This window comes from Danio rerio, chromosome 13, assembly GCF_049306965.1.
Source record: "Danio rerio strain Tuebingen ecotype United States chromosome 13, GRCz12tu, whole genome shotgun sequence".
NCBI lineage: Eukaryota > Metazoa > Chordata > Actinopteri > Cypriniformes > Danionidae > Danio > Danio rerio.
Window position 1 is genome coordinate 20,504,290 of NC_133188.1, and position 21,318 is coordinate 20,525,607.

The 21,318-nt window shown below is 35.2% G+C and overlaps 1 protein-coding gene across 10 annotated transcripts in view; it reads left to right on the forward strand.

The window, feature by feature from the left end:
* Positions 1-1,754: 1,754 nt before the first annotated feature.
* zgc:154058 overlaps positions 1,755-21,318 on the forward strand; it is an 82,741-nt gene continuing 63,177 nt past the window's right edge. For 4 of the 10 annotated variants that reach the window (XR_012388709.1, XR_012388708.1, NM_001328217.1 and 1 more), the window contains 4 exon segments: positions 1,755-2,004; positions 2,293-2,493; positions 12,976-13,023; positions 18,845-18,931. Coding sequence is in view for 7 of the 10 variants with exons in the window: in NM_001328217.1 (NP_001315146.1) it covers positions 2,429-2,493; positions 12,976-13,023; positions 18,845-18,931 (200 nt within the window). In the remaining 3 variants the exon portion in view is untranslated. 10 annotated transcript variants of the gene reach the window in all.

Below are 21,318 nucleotides of genomic sequence, written 5' to 3' on the forward strand. Positions count from 1 at the left end.
GTCAAAAGCACCCAACTGAGGTTTTATGGCAGCAAAAAGAAATATTGATTTTTAAAATTTTTTTTTGAGATATTGTATTTATATTGCGTATTGAAGAGCACAACTGCAAAAAAAAAAAAAAAAAAAAAAAAAAAACTTGTATGGAACTGACTAAAACGGGAGATTTTAGTAGTTTACCGAAATCGTGATTTTACATTGAGTGTTGAGGATTTCAGTTGCAAATATTTTGAAGCATAAGACTTTTAAGAGACGGTGGCAATTTTCACAATCAAGAGAAATAGTGAGCTATATTCCAATTCATTATCTGCATTAATGGTTAAAAAGTATTTTGCAGTATTTTCAAAATCAAAATATAGAATTTATTTTGATACATTTGTGGCTGCTGTATTTTGTAGTTTTTGTAGTTTATTTTGAGACAATTCATTTTCCTGGTCAGCTTAGTCCCTTTATTAATTTGAGGTCACCACAGTGGAATGAACCGCCAACTTATCCAGCACATGTTTACGCAGCGGCTGCCCTTCCAGCTGCAACCCATCACTGGAAAACATCTATACACACTCATACACACATCCACTACTGACAATTTAGCTTACCCAATTCACCTGTAGCGCATGTCTTTGGACTTGTGGGGGAAACCCAAGCACCCGGAGGAAACCCACACGAACACAGTGAGAACATGCAAACTCCACACAGAAATGTCAACTGACGCAGCCGAGGCTCGAACCAGCGACCTTCTTGCTGTGAGGCGACAGCACTACCTATTGTGCCACAGTGTCAACCCTAATTCTATCTATCTATCTATCTATCTATCTATCTATCTATCTATCTATCTATCTATCTATCTATCTATCTATCTATCTATCTATCTATCTATCTATATATATATATATACACACACACACACAGTTGAAGTCAAAATTATCAGCCCCACTGAATTATTAGTCTTTCTGTTTATTTTTTCCCCCGATTTCTGTTTAACAGAGAGAAGATTTTTCAGCACATTTCTAAACAGTTAATTAATTAAAATTAAAGATGTAAATTAAAACAAAATAGTTTTAATAACTTGTTTCTAATAACTGATTTATTTTTATCTTTGCCATGATGACAGTAAATAATATTTGACTAGATATTTTTCAAGACATTTCTACATTTCTATACAGCTTAAAGTGACATTTAAAGGCTTAAAAAGGTTAATTAGGTTAACTAGGCAGGTTAGGGTAATTAGGCAAGTTATTGTATAACGATGGTTTGTTCTGTAGACTATCGAAAAAAATAGCATTAGGGGCTGATGATTTTTTACCTTAAAATGTTTTTAAAAAGAAAAATAAAACTGCTTTTATTCTAACTGAAATAGAACAAATAAGACTTTCTCCAGAAGAAAAAAAATATTATCAGACATACAGTGAAGATTTTCTTCCTCTGTTAAACATAATTTGGGAAATAAAAGAAAAAGAAAATTCAAAGGGGGCTATCTATCAATCTATCTATCTATCTATCTATCTATCTATCTATCTATCTATCTATCTATCTATCTATCTATCTATCTATCTATCTATCTATCTATCTATCTATCTATCTATCTATCTATCTATCTATCTATCTATCTATCTATCTATGTTTTTTTTTTAATAAACATTTTTGTAAACAAAAAATTACAAACATTCAAACATACTGCACAGTCTCGGGATGTGCTGTGTTGCTGTCTGGAGGCGGAGCTGCGCGAACAGCTGGACTGCTTTAAGTTCGTTTTCAGTCCACACGGCGGGACACGAGACAGCACTGATCTTCCGAGAGCAACGAGGCTCCAGAATTCCGCCGAAAAAAAAACACCGACGAGCGAAGCCAAAACATCCCAAAGCCGCTGTCATCTGGATGCTTGAGGAGTAAAGATAAACTTGTATCCGCTACCGATGATTGACGTTTCTTTTCTGAAGAGTCTGCGCTCCGTCTGAGGATTTAACAAAGGTGGGAGACGCGACCGCGGTCCCCAAAAACAAGGGGGAGGTGAGAGACACACTGCCCGCACTCGACACCGCACACACGGCTGTTACATCGAACTTCAATCGGCCATTTTGCTGGTTAGCTAAAGAATATTCTTCTGCACAGCAGTTAGGGTTAGAGATGAGCAGACAGAGTTATTAATGTTAAAACAAACAGAAAAAATCCAGTGTGTGTGCAAATAAGAATATAAAAGTGCAGAATATATGCATAATAAAACAAAACCATCAAATGCCAATTGTAGAGAACTGTTTATCATGGTGTCTTTAAAAAACAATTTCTTTTTCATCTCAGGTATGATCTTTAAGATAAGCCTATTTGGGGTCATGCAACGGCTATAAATGCACATTGATGAGCAGAGGGAGACAGGCTGGCGAAGGCGAAAGAAGTGGCTGTTTTGAGGGGAGCAGTAGAGGATCGTGTGCTGGAGATGTCTCTGTGGATGATCTTACCCGTCAGCCTCCCAGCTCTCACCATCACTGGAATATGGGTCGTGTGAGTGCATGGTATTTAAGGTCAAATGTGGGTTTTTATCCATTCATGCATATGTTTGGATGAGCATAGATAATACCTGTGCAGATGGCACGCATGCTCTGGTTTAGGATTACATAACTGATTTTTTAACTGGATGCACATCAGCTTAACAGTGTGTTTGGGTTAAAAATCTAATTTTGGTGTCTGCAACAAATTACCTTCATGGTATACACAGTTTTGTATACATTGAAAACATGAAATTAAGGTGTCACTGCCTACGCTGAGGTTTCAAATAACCTTTGTGGAAGTGAAAAGTAAAAAAAAAAATTAGGTGTCAGAAGGATACTTTGTCATTCAGTGAAAGTGATACATTTATTTAAACATAAAACTATAGTTTTTCTGAACTGTGTTCAATAAAATGTATTAATTAATGTGTTATTACAAGATTTTATTATTTTTTATTATAAATTATTGCCAGCCTAGTAGTTTGACAAATAGTTTCAAAATAAAAAACAATAATAAATTGTTTAATCAATACATAATCAATTTTATTATTAGTTAATAGTTTACTGAGTTCCCAAACTTCTTGAAAGTGCTTGAATTTCAGACATATGGATTCAAGGCCTGGAAAGTACCTAAAAACAAACACAGATCCTTGAAAGTGCTTGAATTAAATTTGAAAACAAACAAACAAAAAGGTTTATGGTGTTATTTCAACAATTGTACTATGCTGCTGTCAAAAACAGAATAAAAAAGCTGAGAAATGCTTTATTAAAAAATCTTACATTTAAATGTGCACAATAACAATGATAAATAAAGCATTTGATAGATTTTTTCAGAAACAGCATTTGAATATTACCAGTATTGTAATATAATTCAACACATTTTATTAAAGTTCTGTTTAAAACAATCGAATTACTCTGACATTTTTAATGTAAATATTAGGTGAAATGTTAGGTACAACAAGGACTTTCATAGCGCTACATTAGCTGGGGTATGAATAACTAAGAGGCTTGATTTAAAAATGAATAGTATTTTAAAAAGTCATTTGCTGCATCCCAGTTCACATACCTATACAACACCCTAGAAGTATGCACTTGTTTTGTGAAGAAAAAACTATACACTTTTGAGTGTGTAACAGAAGAGTGTGGAAGATTTGGGAAATACTATTTCTTTTTTATTAGATCGTTGTGTTTCTTAGTTACGAGCCATGTCAATCATCCACACATCATCCACATTTCTGTCATATTTAATTTCCTACCTTATTGGACAAACAGCAGCAGGTTAATCTCCCTTTCACGAGTCTTTCATGCAAAGAAATCACTCAGGTCTTTGTATGATTATCATTCCGACGTTAATGTCCAAACACGTCTTTATATAAGTTTAATATTGTTGTTCCAAATGGGATATAACACAGAAAATGTGATTTAAATATTTTCCAGTTGGCTAGATATTACCTGATAGTCAGTCAAGCAACTTTACCAAAGCCTCTCTACTAGACGTTTAATCTTGTGCGTCCATCATGTTTGTAGTTTATTTACACTTTTGACCCGCTTTTGTAGTTCCAATCGAATTCATGTCCAAAGCTCAATTTTCTGTGGGAAATATCAGTGGTTTGATATGGACGGTTCTACACTTAAACTTTTTTACCGCAAATAGTAAACCATCCTGGCACCTTTACTTTAAAAAAAAAATACTACGATTTGGGACATACTAATTCTATTTTAAAATACTATTCAGGGTGGATAGTATGCAAATTGAGATGCAGCAATTAAAAGTGCTTGAATCTAGTGTCCATGAAAGAGTGGGTACCCTGATTTTAATATATCATCTAATGCAATGTTTGTTGTTGTCTTAAATAAGCTTAGCAAGTTTTGTAGATATACAGTTGAAGTCAGAATTATTAGCACCCCTTTGATTTTTCTTTTCTCTTATAAATATTTACCAAATGAGGTATAACAGAGCAATGACATTTTCACATTATGTCTAATAATGTTTTTTCTTCTGGACAAAGTCTTATTTGTTTTATTTTGGCAAGAATAAAAGCAGTTTTTAATTTTTTAAAAAACATTTTAAGGTCAATAATATTAGCCCCTTTAAGCTATATATTTTTTCAATAGTCTGCAGATCAAACCATTGTTAATATTTGTTAATAATTTGGTAAATTATCCTAACATGCCTAGTTAACCTAAACAACCTAGTTAAGCCTTTAAATGTCACTTTAAGCTGTATAGAAGTGTCTTGAAAAATATCTAGTCATTATGGTAAAGATAAAATAAATCAGTTATTAGAAATGAGTTATTAAAACTATTATGTTTAGAAATGTGTTGAAAAAATCTCTTCGTTAGAAAATAGTGAAAAAAATAATTAGGGGGCTAATAATTCTGACTTCAGCTTTATATTGGAATATATTGTTAGACTCAGTGACATTTTAGTGGTTTTTTTCTCTAAGAAATATCAGTCTTTACTCAGAATTTATTTTTAAACTAACTGATGTATAAAAAATGCTGTATTACCTTTTTATCATTTAACCAAATACACAAATTGTGTGCTTGGTAAATTTCTGCATTATGGTTTGTTTTCACTGTGTGGTGTAGCTAATATATAAGAATATGTTGAAATGTGGTCTAATTTTACATTTGGCTTGCATTGAAATGAGTTTTATAGTATATACAGTGACCAAGAGATTGCCCAAGAGTCTGCTGTGCCTCTAGTTTAGTGTTTTGACACCAAAGTTTCCAGTGTAACTTATAATTAGTTGCGGTAAAGGATACATTTACTAGCTAAAGCATCTGAAACGCTGCCACTTTCAGCAGAATTCATAATCAGACACCTGAACTTACTTTTTTTTTACAGCAAAACTGCAATGTTGCCTGAACTTACCTGAAAAATGTTAAAGACTTTGAGGTCATTTTAAATAATGCTTTCATACTTTAAAAAAAATGGAGAGAGCGACCATTACTGCCAGCATGTGGCTTGAATGAAGAATAGTTTGATGTTATTGAAGTTGTAGGAAGACGGGGCTATGGAAAACCTTTTATGCAGTTGTATTTTCTTGAAGGTGCACTTATGTATTGCCGTCTTATTCCTTGTCCAAACTTCCTTCCTCTGGAATGCTTGCAGGCGCCCTGTTTCTACAGGGAGTTCAAGATTCCCTTCCTCTCCTGGAGAGCCTTGAGTTTGAAGTGACTGAGGTGCTTACATAAAGCCTCAGCGAGTAAAACAGAGGAGGGCAGCATCAGCGACTTATCATTTACCATGAGAGAGAGAGAGAGAGAGGTAGAATGAGAGAGAATGTTTGGTTTATTCTATCCGTGACTCCTGTAGTGATGGTCTGGGAGAGGTTCCCAATACAACATGAACTAAACTTGCCTCATTTCAGAGACTTTTTCTTCCATTATGCATGCAAGACAGAGCATGTTTTTATAGCTGAAAATGGAACCTCTAATTTTGACCTATAAAATAACTGAGTTACATTACTAAAAACAACAACTAAGAGTTCAAAGCACAACTGAGACAGTTTAGTGTGTTTTCTCAATTGACAAAGTTTTTAAATTGTATTTATTTGAACACATAGAGGCAGTTTTGAATAGTATGCCTCCCCAAGTTAAACCCCAGTGGAATGGTTGTTCAAATTATTCAGGCTACAATATAAAAAAAAAGTTTCCATTTAGTCAAGGGTAAGTTTCCAAGTCAGAGTTTCCATTTGGACATTATTTCTATACGTTGAGGCTGTTATTCGTGGTAGTGCTGCATGGTCCCACAATAACGTGCTCCTCCCTGCACAGTTGTGTTTATGCAAACAACACAGAATATTTATTCATAACAAAGGCTTTATATTTAAAAGCTTGTGCACAGTAACAGAGGAAACTGCCAGTGCTTGCTATCAAAGATTCGGATGTACAAGCAGTGTGCCTTGCTGTTTGTTGATGAAGCACTGTCTTTTAGTCAAATCACCTACATGATAAAATACTATAGTAATTTATAGTAAATACTGTAGTGTTTTTGAAACCTTTGATGCTAAAGTGAATTATACTGTATATATTTTACATTCAAAAAGATTTGTTAGTGCTTATTCAAACAGCTTATTTGAAATGAGCTGAAACAACACAATTCTTGATTTTTTTAGGACAACTTAATTGTTTTATGTTCAATTCACTTAAATTTATTAAAACCGTTTACAGTTCATGTTGGGACTAGGCCTGGGCAGGTATACGATTCTAATGGTATGATAACCTTGGATAGAAATATCACAGTTTAACTGTATTGTGATTACTGCTCTAAAATATGTTTCTTTTAAATGCTTGGTAAAAAACACAATAGATCTTATTTTGAGAAACATTTAAAGTATTTTGGAACAGTAAACATGTCAGGCTAAAAACATATAGGAACAGTATAGCAGAAAATTTTACCGATTTTAAAACCTTGACTTTTCCAAACCGCGGTATACCTTGGAAGCGGGTATTGTCGCATGCCTAGTTAGGACAACATGAAGGAATTGTGTGGAAGCCAGCATTTTTTGCAGTGCAGTTTTTACAACTCTTTGTTAATTAAAGCTACAACATAAGGTAGTAATAACTAAAGTGAACTGACAAAATGTTATTAATTCTGTAGCATATTTTTGTTTTTTACTACAGTAAACTGTGGTGTATTGTTGTATAATTTATATAGTTGTAGAAAAGCTAGTACAGTATTAGGTCATTTATTACCACAGCAGCAACAGAATTGACACAATAGATTAATTCAAGTACTTCACTATAGTATGGTTCAAAACCTCTATAGTATTTACTAAAATTACTATAGTATTTTTGTTCATGTGGCCCAGTTCGTTTTATGATTTTACTGTACACTGTAAAAATGCTGGGTTCTACACAATTGATTTGTGTTGAGACAACATGAAAGAATTAGGTTAATTTATATATATATATATATATATATATATATATATATATATATATATATATATATATATATATATATATATATATACATACAATATATATGAGCAATATCACACAAGAAGCAGTGCGATATCGCTGTATATCGGCACTGGTGGAAGGCGTGCGTTGGCTCAAGGCCGCAACTGAACTGATTTGTTTTCAGAAAATAAATACTGTTTTGGTGTGGATGGAGTGGCAAAATAGAAAGATAAAAAGCATTCTTTTTGTTTTTACAATTTTTATTTTTACTCATCTGAATCAAGAAGGTTCTAGCATGTTTCATCAGGCATGCATTACTGTTTCTTTCATTAATTCATTCATTTTCTTGTCGGCTTAGTCCCTTTATTAATCCGAGGTTGCCACAGCGGCATGAACCACCAACTTATCCAGCACGTTTTTACGCAGTGGATGCCCTTCCAGCCGCAACTCATCTCTGGGAAACACCAATACACACTCATACACTACGGATAATTTAGCCTACCCAATGTACCTGTACCGCATGTCCTTGGACTGTGGGGGAAACCGGAGCACCCGAAGGAAACCCATGCGAACTTCTTTCTATTCTTTCTAATTTGTATAAGAAGTGTCTTACTCTCACCAAGGCTGTATTCATTATACATGTACGGTATACTAAAACAGGTTTATTACAAAAAGATTGCGATTTTAAAGTAATAGTTTGTATTTTAATAGATTTTAAAATATTATTTATTCTTGTGTTGCGGGCGAGGCAGTGGCGCAGTAGGTAGTGCCGTCGCCTCACAGCAAGAAGGTCGCTGGGTCGCTGGTTCGAGCCTCGGCTCAGTTGGCGTTTCTGGGTGGAGTTTGCATGTTCTCCCTGCCTTCGCGTGGGTTTCCTCCAGGTGCTCTGGTTTCCCCCACAGTCCAAAGACATCCGGTACAGGTGAATTGGGTAGGCTAAATTGTCCATAGTGAATGTGTGTATGGATGATTCCCAGAGATGGGTTGCGGCTGCATAAAAACTTGCTGGATAAGTTGGCGGTTCATTCTGCTGTGGCGACCCCAGATTAATAAAGGGACTAAGCTGACAAGAAAATGAAATGAAATGAATTCTTGTGTTGCAAAGCTTAATTTTAATTTTAATTTAGCATCTATACTCTAGTCTTCTGATATGCCAAATTTGTGCTGATGTTTCCAAAGATAAAAAAGCATTTTTTTGTGTTTCTTTTTTAAGTGTTAGGCCTTAGTCAAATTTGTGGTAACAAAACAACGCAAACAGAAGTATATAATTTTATGTTAATTAATAACTGTCAAATTGCTGTTTAAATAATTTCTAAAAAAAATTTTATTAAAGAAAATGTTCATCAAAGAAAATGTCAATTCTGTCCTAGTGCTGGGCGATATGGCAAAAAATGCAATCTCGATAATTATTTTCCATAATGAGCGAAAATGATATATATAATTCTCTAATATCAAACACACTTTTAGATTCCCATTGTTGTACGTACATTGCTGCTGTGTGTCTTAGATCAGTATAGGGTGAAAAAGTCCAGAGCTAGGGCTAGGTGATTTGGTCTTAAATCTAAATGTCAATTAATTTAACATTTTAGCTTGATTACGAAGGGTGCATTACTTGATTTTAAAATAATTGAAAGAAACAAACACTCTATACAATAAAAACTTCAGGTAACCTGCATTCTTTAGTTTGGAGAGTGAATCAGTCATGACAGAATTACTGTGTGTGTGAGCTATAAGTTTCTTGTGGCCTGTTCAAAATCACAAATTATGAAAGTAACAAACATTTAGCAGCTATTGATTCCTGTCACTCCAGGCTGGGCCTGTTGGCATTTCTGAGTTGGCATGTTCTCCTTGTGTTCGTCTGGGTTTCCTCCATGTGCGCTGGTTTTCCTCACAGTCCAAAGACATGCGCTATAGGTGAATTGGGTAAGCTAAATTGTCTGTAGTGTATAAGTGTGTGTCAGTGTGAGAGTGTATGGGTGTTTCCCAATACTGGGTTGCAGTTGGAAGGACATCCACTGTGTAAAACATATGCTGGAATAGTAGGTGGTTCATTCTGCTGTGGCAACCTCTTAAATAGAGACTAAGCCGAAGGAAAATAAATAAATGAATGATTCCTGTCACAAGGTATTTTAGAAAGCCCATACAGATCTTCTGGTGAACTGAAGGGTTTTGCTATCCTAACTGGTTTTCTCTGAAGCAGGCCTGAGCGTGTTTGTGTGTGACTCTAGGTGATGTTGAGAGTGACCTGGTAACAGCCTGTGTGAATATTCACAACACCAGCCAGGGCAGATGGCAGAATGTTTGTTTACTAAATGTAATTTCCCTCTAAGTTGTGCTAAGTGTAGAGCAAGGCACAGGTGATCTGTCTTATAATGGACACACACACAAACACACGCACACACACACACACACACACACACACACACACACACACACACACACACACACACACACACAAGCACACACATTTACTAGAGAAAACAAGCCTAATTGCTGCTTAGCCCACTTTTGACCCTGCGTGTTGTCAGAAGCAGTTACACCGGACAAATGCAAATGTGTTTGTGTGTATGTCAACAGTGAGATCCGCTTGAGAGAAAGACGGGCTGAGATGGTATCCAGTGGCAGGTGCTGAGTGTGTTTACCTTCTGCTGAGTGCTTTATAGCACTTTCTTGTGCCGTTGTCCACTTGTAAGCAACTTTTGCTTGCTTGGAAATGCTCTTTCATCAGATTCTGTAAAAGTCGGTCTGCAAATGTTTGCTTGGACCTTTATCTGATAGTCCTGTGTTCATTGACATCTTATGAGGGTCAGTGTGACTGGATTAAGAGGGTGTTGACCTTATTTCATCAGCGTGAGTAAAGAATGTCACATAACGATGGTGTAAGCTAAAAATGCACAGGTCATATTGACTAATATTCCAGAGCTTGTTGGTTTTTGAGTCTGTGCATGTCGAAAGTCTTGTAAGAAGAATGTTTTATCAGTGAACGAACGTAGAGGCAGTTGCAGGTGTATAGGATGCTGGTTCTTCACACCGTTCCACCACCTAAGTGGAAGGTTCATCTTCAGAACACATACTATATAGAAGTCAAAAAATAAATTATTAAGATAGAACCAAAGAGCTTTTTTTTCCTCCATTGACAGAAATGGTCCCAAGATGTTACAGTTTTTTTGGATTGCTTAAGCTCGATTTTCAAAACAGGGCCCGTGTTTTCAAAACAGTACACACAATTAGCACAACCACACACCCAAGTAGCAAAACACTACACATCCTTTGCATAATTAAACACTCTTATAAAAACTATACACTTTTGTTTAAAAACCACACTTTTTTACCATAAGAAACACACATTTTCACATTTACTATACACTGTTTGCACGAGTTACACACTGCTGTGATAAACCTAAAACACTTTTAGCACTTCTACTTCCCTATGATTAGAGTAGGCTTCCATCAACAAAGTACAAATATAAAGTAAATTCACCAAACACTACTCAAGAACAATGTTGCACACTGGAGAAACTCATTTATTCCTCAACATGTCCAACATGTTGGCATGAAGATTCAAAGTACTGTAATATGTCACTTTACTGTATGTTTTGAACTGTAAGTTAGACATTGTCTCATCTCATGCTTGATCTCTTCTTCATCCATTCGTAAAACTACCTGAAGAACAGTGTCAGGCAAAATTGTGTAGTTCAGTGTAGATCTAGTATTACATATTACAGTACAGTAAAATATTATGAGACAGTATGCAAGATCACACTGCTAAAGTGAATACATTCCTCTGTATAATCATGCCACAGCCTTTTCACCCTTTCAAAATAGTGCTCGAAAGGCACTCCATAAATTTGCTTCATTTGAACATGTTTTTTTTTTTATGGTGTGTGCCAGTGTTGATATTGAGACCTGATGGTTTTCATTGAAACTGGCATTTTATAGTGCTTAAACACCTGATTGTTGTGTCTACAATAAATCAAACAAGTGTTTGCACACCTGATGACTGTGTTGAACCAGTTGGTTGAACGGTGCAGTAATTTGACAGTCAGTGCTTTGGTATTGCAATGATGTGACTTCATGATAGATTTAAGTGTGTAATGTATGCTAAGTGTGTTTAGTGTTTTGAAAATCACTGTGTGCAGAGTTTTGCAACAAGTGTTAAGTTGACAATGTGCTTATAGTTGTGCAAATATGGGCTGATGTTTTGATACTTGTGTGTAAGGTTTTGCTAATAGTGTACTACTTTAAATTTTAGTGTGTAAGCAATCCTAAAAAACTGTAAATGTGCAGAAAAGGAACCTAAAACATTCATTTTGCTTTGGCTTTATTTATCAGGGGTCACCACAGCAGAATGAACTGCTAACTATTCTGGCAAATGTTTTATGCTGCAGATGCCCTTCCAGCCGCAACCCAGTACTGGGAAACACCCATACACTCTCACAATAATTTATTTTCTTTTTCGCTTAGTCCTTTATTTATCAGGGTCGCCCCAACAGAATGAGTTGCCAACTAATCAAGCATATATGTTTTACGAAGCGGATGCCCTTCCAACCGCAACCCAGTACTGAGAAAAACTCATACACTCACATTCATTCATTAATTTTCTTTTCGGCTTAGTCCCTTATTCATTAGGGGTCACCACAGCGTAATGAACCACTTACTTATCCAGCATGTTTTACCCAGCAGATACCCTTCCAGCCACAACCCAACACTGAGAAAAAACCATACACTCTTGCATTCACACACATACACTACGGCCAATTTAGCTTATTCAATTCACCTAAAGCGCATGTATTTGGACTGTGGGGAAACAGGAACACCTAGAGGAAACTCACCCTAACAAAGGGAAAACATGCAAACTCAACACAGAAATGCCAACTGACCCAACCAAGGCTCGAACCAGCGACCTTCTTGCTGTGAGGCGCAGCTGTTCTAACGCCTGCTCAGCTGGAAGGGCATCTTCTGCGTGAAACATATGCTGGATAAGTTGGCGGTTCATTCCGCTGTGGCAACCCCTGATTAATAAAGGGACTAAGCTGAAAAGAAAATGAATGAATGAATGTTGGAGTATGATGCGTTTACTATGGCTAGTACATGCTTGCATTTTGTGCTGCCCATAGTAAATGCACACCCGGATATAGGCAAATAAAGTCTTATTTATTTATTTATTCATAAATTTTGCCAATATTGTTCTTGGAGCGGGCAACACGGTGGCTCAGTGGTTAGCACTTTCACAATTAGGCATGGGCCTGTTCTTTGACAGAATCATGGCTGCATATTTTATTTTGATTTAATTTATTGGATTTTTTTTTAGATATGATGATTTTATAAATATATTCTCAAGTATTAAATTACCCTTATTAGCAGTTTCAAGAAATTCTATAGAAGTAAATAAAAAAAAAAAAAAAAAAAAGTTCTACTGATGTAAAAGTACTGCTGTAAAAATGTATAAGTCATAATCGATTTAAAATTAGATGTCTTCTTGCGAGTAGGAATATGATTCACACTAAAATACTTCTTTGAAACTTTTGCTCTGGTTTGTGCTGGTTATATTACATTGGTTAATGTATTATTTCTATTTTTCCAGGTATGCTATGGCCTTATATAACCAGCATGTCTGTCCTGTGGACAACTGGTAAGTAATTCTTTAAAATTATGTTATAAATTATATTATGCTGTGATTCATTCATTCATTCATTTTCTTTTCGGCTTAGTCCCTTTATTAATCAGGGGTCACTACAGCAGAATGAACCGCCAACTTATCCAGCATATGTTTTTTGCAGCGGATGACCTTCCAGCTGCAGCCCATCACTAGGAAACAATCATTCACACTCACTCACACTCATACACTACAGACAATTTAGCTAACCCAATTCACCTGTAGTGCATGTCTTTGGACTGTGGGGGAAACCGGAGCAGCCAGAGGAAACCCCCTCGAACACGGGGAGAACATGCAAACTCCACTCAGAAATGCCAACTGACCCAGCCGAGACTCGAACTAGCAACCTTCTTGCTGTTGGATGTTTCCTGTGTTCGCGTGGGTTTCCTCCGGGTGCTCTGGTTTCCCAAACAAGTCCAAAGACATGTGGTATGGGTGAATTAGGTAAGCTAAATTGTCCACAGTGTATGCATGTGAATGAGTGTGTATGGACGTTTCCCAGTGATGGGTTGCAGCTGGAAGGACATCCGCTGCGTAAAACATATGGATAAGTTGGTGGTTCATTCTGCTGTGGTGACCCCAGATTAATAAAGGGACTAAGCCGAAAAGAAAATGAATGAATGAATAGTTTCATTTGCTTAAGAAACAAAATAGTTTTTTTGTTTTAACCCTAATGCTGACTAATGATCCTGGTTTTAACACATATTTATCTTTAATATTTGCATGTTTATTAATGTTTGCTTGTGCATATTTTCAAATTTAGACAGAAATGAATTTGTATGCTTTTACTTTGAGGCTATTAATGATTTACTGATTAGAACAAGCAACAGAGAGAGGGGGAGACCTTCTGGCTCTGTACCTTCACTTTTTCTTCCGTAATCTGCTCTAATGAGGGATGCATTTCAAATGAGATGCTAAACGAGTGTCCAGATCTGCTCTTATTAACTTTATTTGCTTCAAGAAGACCTGAAGCCCACTTGTTTTCATTGCTAATCGCAGGTTAAATTGTTCTTCATACCAAGAGAGCTTTTAGTCAAACATTAGCATATGACGGTGTCTGTGAAGTGTCTATCTTAAATGTTAGCACTGCTGTCTGGCTTTGGGGAGGAACCACACTGTGCCTTATTTATTAAAGCAGGAATAATGGCATCAGTGTGTGAGTCTGTCTCATCATATATATGTGGAATAAACTGTCTCAGAAATTCACAGAAAAATAACTATCTTTCATGTGTAGAGCAAATAAAGCATTTCTTTTCTAACTGCGCATAGTGGAGCTGAGGCTGAGCAAACAAGATCAAATTCAGTGTGTTTAATGAAACAGAACCCACAGGCTGCTTTTACCTTTTCTGAGTGCTTTGCATTCCTGTGTAATTTTTACACTCTGGAAACAACAGTGGTCTTTCTTCTGTTTTTTTCCCCTTGGTAGGAGGAGTGTTAGCGCTGTAGTGCGGGGTGTGTTTGCTTTAGTAATGAAGTGTAGCCACATTATGTTTGCCCGGAGTTCTGCATGGTGGAGTATGAATTGAAGTTATGGAGGCTGTCAAAAGCACCTTTCTGAGATATAAGGCCAGTTCACACCAAGGACTCTGATTGGTCAGATACACATAATGTTCTGTGATTTGTGGATCGGTTCCACGGCACCACAAAAAACATCACACGCTTTTAAGCATGCTCTTTTGCACTGAAACAATACGTAAACTTCCCATTGTTTACATACTTGTTTATGTCCTCCTACAACATACAGTTAATGTTAGTAACTCTGCATGTAATAGATCAATTTCAACAAATAAAAATACTTACAGGTTGTGGCTCACAATCCACAGCTTTGTCGGTTGGAGGAGATTTTAGTCGAATTCAGCACTGAACTACGAGAGATTCTGAAAGCTGTCCTTTGTCAAATGCTAGCTATATATTTTTAAATAATTATCTGGAACATAATTAAAATAAAACTGTAACCACTTCTGTCTTTGTGTTGTGTCCTTTAGAAGCCCAAACACAGAAAAAGAACAAGCTCTGTAGAAAAGCTCTATTAGCTTTCTCTGCTACATTATAGTATTGCAGCGCCTCTGGCCACGCCATTTTGCTGTGCGGGGTGTATGCTCATGGCAAAGAGCTTAGAATCACCAAGTGTCGACTCTGAAAAGAATGTTCCATTGCAACAGCAGCGCCAAGCAACAGCCTCGGGATTCCGCCATTTTGGATCAAAAGCGATTGTCCATCCATTGGATCTTATTGTTGTCGTGATGGCAAGCAGCTGATATAGGGGAAAGTGGGGCACAAAGTAACTTTCTGGTTTTAGTCAAATAATAACTAAAGTAATCGGGTTAGTCAGACTATTTGTTTTTTACCTACAAAACACAAGCCTACAAATGAGCACTGAAAGTATGATCGCTGGACCTATGATTTCTGTGCAGTAAAAATTTGACTATTTACCCCACAACAATGTCGCAAGTTGTAACAGAACGAGAGTTAGTTGTAACACATGTTTATAAAGGCAGATTTCACACAATTAATTTAAATTTTGTTTACTTTAAATAGTAGCTAAATTTTCTCAGTACCTTGCTCAATTTATTTTTTATTCTACATTGCACAGCATGCTTATTTATTTATTGGGTAAACACATTTGAATTTATTTGTATTATTATCCATTATGCATTTATTTGCAGTATTATAGCAATAAAATATATACATTTTTTAATTATTAAAATAAAAAATAATATTTTTTTGTGTTTAAAAAAAATTCTATTAAAAATCATTTTATTTAAAAGTTCTCAACATTATACTTAAAATTTTAAAATTATTTTGTTGGTTTAATTGGTGTGGTGTTTTTTTTTACATCTTTCAAAATTGTTTTATATTTTAGCCTAGAAGACAATGATCACAACAATATAAAATTTCACTAGCATACTTCTACAGATTTTTTTTTAAATAAAATAATATTGACCATAATAAAAAATACTTTTATGCTGCAAAAATAGTTTCACCTGTGTTTCTCATCCAAATTTCGCTGAACTTTTTCAATAATTGGCAGGAAAACGTCTGCCCACACAGTGGTGAAAACTCCGAAAGCATGCCATGATTAACCCTGAGCAAACACCTTAAAACTCTGTTACATTTTATCCTGCGCTACTTTGTGCCACGGTCAATTAAATTAACATGACTTTCAAAATGGGATGTTGATAGTCTGACAGTACACTTTTTTTGCTGTATTATGTTATAATTGTATATAGTATTTTTTTTATTTTTATAATAATAAATTTTTATGTCAAAAGCTACTTTGTCCAATGTGATTGAATTCTGACACATAAATTCATCATATATACACACACATACACATCTATGGTGATATTATTATAAATATGTCTCCTAATCTGATTCCACTTAAACACAAATGGGGAATTCTGAAGAGACATCACGTTGAGTATCTCTTTGAGCAACTCTAAAAGAGGGGTCATAATTGAAGAATAGAAAAGATATGTTTAATACTCATTTTTGCATCACCCTAATTTAAGTAAAACTTTTAAAAAATTGTAATTTAAGTTATTTTGTTACCTTAACTTTTATAAGTTAAACAGATATATTAAACTTAGTCTTGTCAGTATTTTGGAAATTGTTTTCTTTTCATTGAGATATTGTTTTAAATGTTGCTTTTCAATGGGGGTGGATAAATATATAATATCTTAACTTGTATTTAATTCAAAATTTTAGTTCATTCTGTTTAATGTTAGTTATCAGTGCTGTTCTATTGGAATTTTCATTCCATAATGGTCGCTGCTCGACACTAGCGGCATCTAGTGGCTGTTTACCAAATAGCAACAGAGTGCGGCCTCTTGATGATTCTATGCTCTTTGCTTTTTTGTACTCCTTAAACTTTGTTTCCTGTAGGCTTTGCACTGTAAAAGCCAACATCTCCCTTTGTATTGAACTTTGAGCATCTTTCAGAGATTTTGTTTATATTCACACAGCTACATTACACATCAACTAAAGTGTAAATATGTAGTGGACCACTCCTTTAAAAAAACAGATTCTATAAGACATTCAACATCGCAGTCTTGCTCTGAAATGCACAAATATTCTGCTCTGGATTTGTTTAGAACTTTTTTCTGACAAAACGAGACAAAAAAAGACAGTATTGCGTCTAAAATGTTTACAGTATTAGCTTTAAACAGTAACAGTGTTAACACTTTTTAACAGTATTAATCATGTAAATCTATGAGCTTGATCAGGGTTAGAGCTAAACTGCAGAAAAGTGGATCTTACAGGCCATTTTTGAGGATCCCACGTATAAACACTAACATCTGACTGAGCACATGAATGATCATGTGAGACGTGGGATTACAAACTAAGACTTCCATCATGAAATTATCCTCATCTGAACGCATGCGAGAAGCTATAGAGATTTAACTTGTCCAGACGTCCACATGAGAAACAATGTAATTAATATAACAGATAACCCATAGTATCAGTCTAATGATGATCTATGATTGACATTTATGCTAAAGTTAGCTCGCACATTGTTAAAACATTATTAACAACTTATTTTGCAAACTTCTACCAAGGTTAATAACTTTATTGTCAAAGACGTGGATTTAAAATTCCTCTAAATTTAAAAGAATAGCAGACTCCAAATCACAACTACAATGAAAAAAGAGGAACACTAACATTGAGCTAATTGTCTAAATTAATAAATGAAAAAAAGAATCTTTCCTTCTTGAACATTTAAAATGGTATACATGCTATTGTAGCTACTGTGGTAACACTTTAGTATAGGGTCCAATTCTAACTGTCAATAACTAATGGCTTTTACCTGCTTATTAGCATTATTAAAGTACATTTTCTGCATGATCTTTTTCCTTGTCTTTAATCTTAACAAATATCGTAATGCCAAAACAAAAACAACACCTTTATACCAATTAATATGCAGCAAATTATGCGTTTATAAAGATAAGACATAGTTAATGATTTGTTAATAGTGAGAATGTTCTTTAAAATATAAGTGGGACCATCATGGTTATATATTTTTTCATAGTTATCTTTCTTTGTGGTGGTGGATTGGTGCAGCAGCAGCAGTAATGTGGTCGATGTATCGGTCCATTGTGGTAAAGAAGGAGCTGAGCCTGCAGGCAAAGCTGACGATTTACCGGTCAATATAAATTTCTACTCTCACCTATGGTCATGAGCTTTGGGTCATGACCTAAAGCACAAGATCTCGGATACAAGCAGCCTAAATGAGTTTCCTTTGCAGGGTGGCAGGGCGCACCCTCATAGGGTGAGGAGCTCTGTCACCCAGAAGGAGCTCAGAGTAGAAAAGTCAGCTGAGGTGGCTTGGGCATCTATTTCGGATGCCTCCTGGACACCTACCTAGGGAGGTGTTCCAGGCATGTTCCACCGGAAGGAGGCCTTAGGGAGGACGGAGGACACGCTGGAGGGACTATGTCTCTCGACTGGCCTGGGAACGCCTGGGTATCTTCCCCGAGAAGCTGGAAGAAGTGTCTGGGGAAAGGAAAGTCTGGGTTTTTTTCCTAAGACTGCTGACCCTGAGACCCGGCTCTGGAAAAGCGGAGGAAAATGAATGAATGAATTAATAAATGAATATCTTTCTTTGTGTGAAGGGGCCTTAAATCTAGTCATCCAGTTCAGAGGTCTGGTCTAGTTGATTGTTATCTATTATTATTGAGCAAGAAGTCAAACTTAAACATCCACAAACCTGCAAGACTCACTTTGTCTCTGTTATAACTTTATGCTGTATGTGTTTATGTATTTATACATGGCAGTGTCTGTGTTTGTTTGTTTATAGGATGTATAACCAGTCATGTGAGGAGGATCTGGTAATGCAGAGAGGACCAACCTTGTGCTGTACTCTGGACAACGTCCCTCTCATAAGGTAATGACAATTCAAAAACTTTGGTATTTTAAGAATTTGCTGTAACTTACTAATTATTTAGGTACCAATTTTCACTATTAACTACTGTGTTATTAACTGCCTGTTATAAAGATGTTGTATGCTTATTAGTACTTGTAAAATACATATTCTGCATGATCTTATTCTACATTCCTAGTCCTACCTAATAAAAACTCCAACTACTATTTAATTCAATTCAATCAAGTTTATTTGTATAGCACTATCCACATTAGTTATTGTTCCAAAGCAGCTTTACAAAAGGTGCATGCATTAAATTACAGTCAAAATCAGAAAGTGTTAAGGTGTTGTGCCTTGGGTGGACAGTATACATCTGAAGTCAGAGGTATTAACGCCCTGTTTATTTTTTTCCCCAATTTCTATTTAACGAAGAGAAGATTTTTTTCAACACATTTCTAAACATAATAGTTTTAATAACTCATTTCTAATAACTGATTTATTTTATCTTTGCCATGATGACAGCACATCATATTTTACTAGATATTTTTAAGATACTTCTATACAGCTTAAAGTGTCATTTAAAGGCTTAACTAGGTTCATTAGGTTAACTAGGCAGGATAGGGTACTTAGGCAAGTTATTGTATAAAGTTTTTTCTGTAGACTATCGAAAAATATAGCTTAAAGCTATTATTGAAAAATAAAACAAATAAGACTTTCTACAGAAGAAAAAAACATTATCAGACATACTGCAAAAATTTCTTTGCTTTGTTAAACATAATTTGGGAAATATTTAAAAAAGAAATAAAAATTTAGGGGGAGCTAATAATTTTTGACTTCAACTATATAACATTTAGTTATACAATATATAGTAATGTACACTGTTAGACATTATATAGTATTTTTGTGGTAACTTACTGGCAGCACTTGCTGCCAGCAATTTATCACAACTGCCCCTTTACAGTATCTTACCTGTAAATGTGTTTTACAGTAGCAGGGCCCTACTGCGATTTATTAACAGTAAAAAGTGAAACCTGGTTTATACTTGACGCGTCCACTAGTTCGCTTGAGTGTGCGCGGCGAATGTGACATCATCGATGTGTTTTCTGAGGTTCGCTTTGGGTGCAACATGCATTTCACGATTGCAACGTGCAACATGATTTCAGCTGGCGTTCCTAGTTCCTATTATTGCCATTTTAGCATAAGTAGATGACAGAAACCAGCCAGACAGTAATGTGTTAATTTAGCGGGCTAAATCTAAAAAAAAAAATAAATCTGTATTTTTTAGTGGACCTTTTTTGTTTATATTCTTGCCACAATAAAAAATATATTTCAAAGCAACCCATGTTCTGTTGTCATTAATATTTTAACAAACTTTAATAGGTAGAACTGTCCGAGATATGAACAAAAGCTTGAATGGTAATAAAAATCCTTATAATCTTTAAAATAATTTTTAAAAATAATAAAAATTATTAGTTTAAAAATCTAGAATGTTATTAATGATATGACGTAGTTCCGGAAACTTTTTACTTCTCAGTTTATTTGTTAACTTTACTGTCTATTTTTTTTTGACCGCCCACTGTTGGTTTTAAGAATATCACAACGGCGAACGTAACAAGTAAAAAAGCCTCGTTCGTTTCTTAAGGTAAACGCACAGTCAGAGGAGGTGCTCGATGCGGCGCCAGGCAAAAGTATAAATCTAGCTTTAAGCCTCTCCACTGCTCACGACATTTGCAGTTCTTGCAGTGTCCGAAATAAAGGAGTGCAAAAGCCTTTTTTCTCTGTGCGTTCACCATGATTGAATGAATGAATACTAGAAAGTCATACACCACTAAAAATTTTGGAGGGAATGTGGAGACAACATAAAAAAAAAATATTTTTTATTACTCATTTATGAAAAGAAAAACAAAAAATACAGAAAAAAACTACTGTTTCTCATCTCACGTGCACGTGCAAATATTTCAACGTATCCGCAGCTCAAATCAGATCCAAATTTTCCGAATACCAAGATGATCATAACTCCACTCAGCTCCCGGACTCACTATTGTAAATGAATGACTTCCAATCTGTCGCTTGTCGTTTGTTGTGTGCAGTGGAAAGTCGGCTTTACCGCAACTTTTTTTTTTTTTTTTTTGTGGTAAAACGGCCTTTATCACATTTTAAATTTACAGTATGACAGTACTGCATTTTTTACTTTTGAATTTAATAAATTCCGAACAAGTGACGAGATCATGTACAACAGTATTTTTATTATTCATTGTTATCATATCCAATATAATAACAATGTATAACAACGCAATGTATAGTCATCTTTTAAATATCTGTTTTAAATACATTTTGTGATACAATATGTTAATTACAATTTTATTTTTTTGTCTTCAACTACAATAGAAGTACTTGATTACATTAATTAC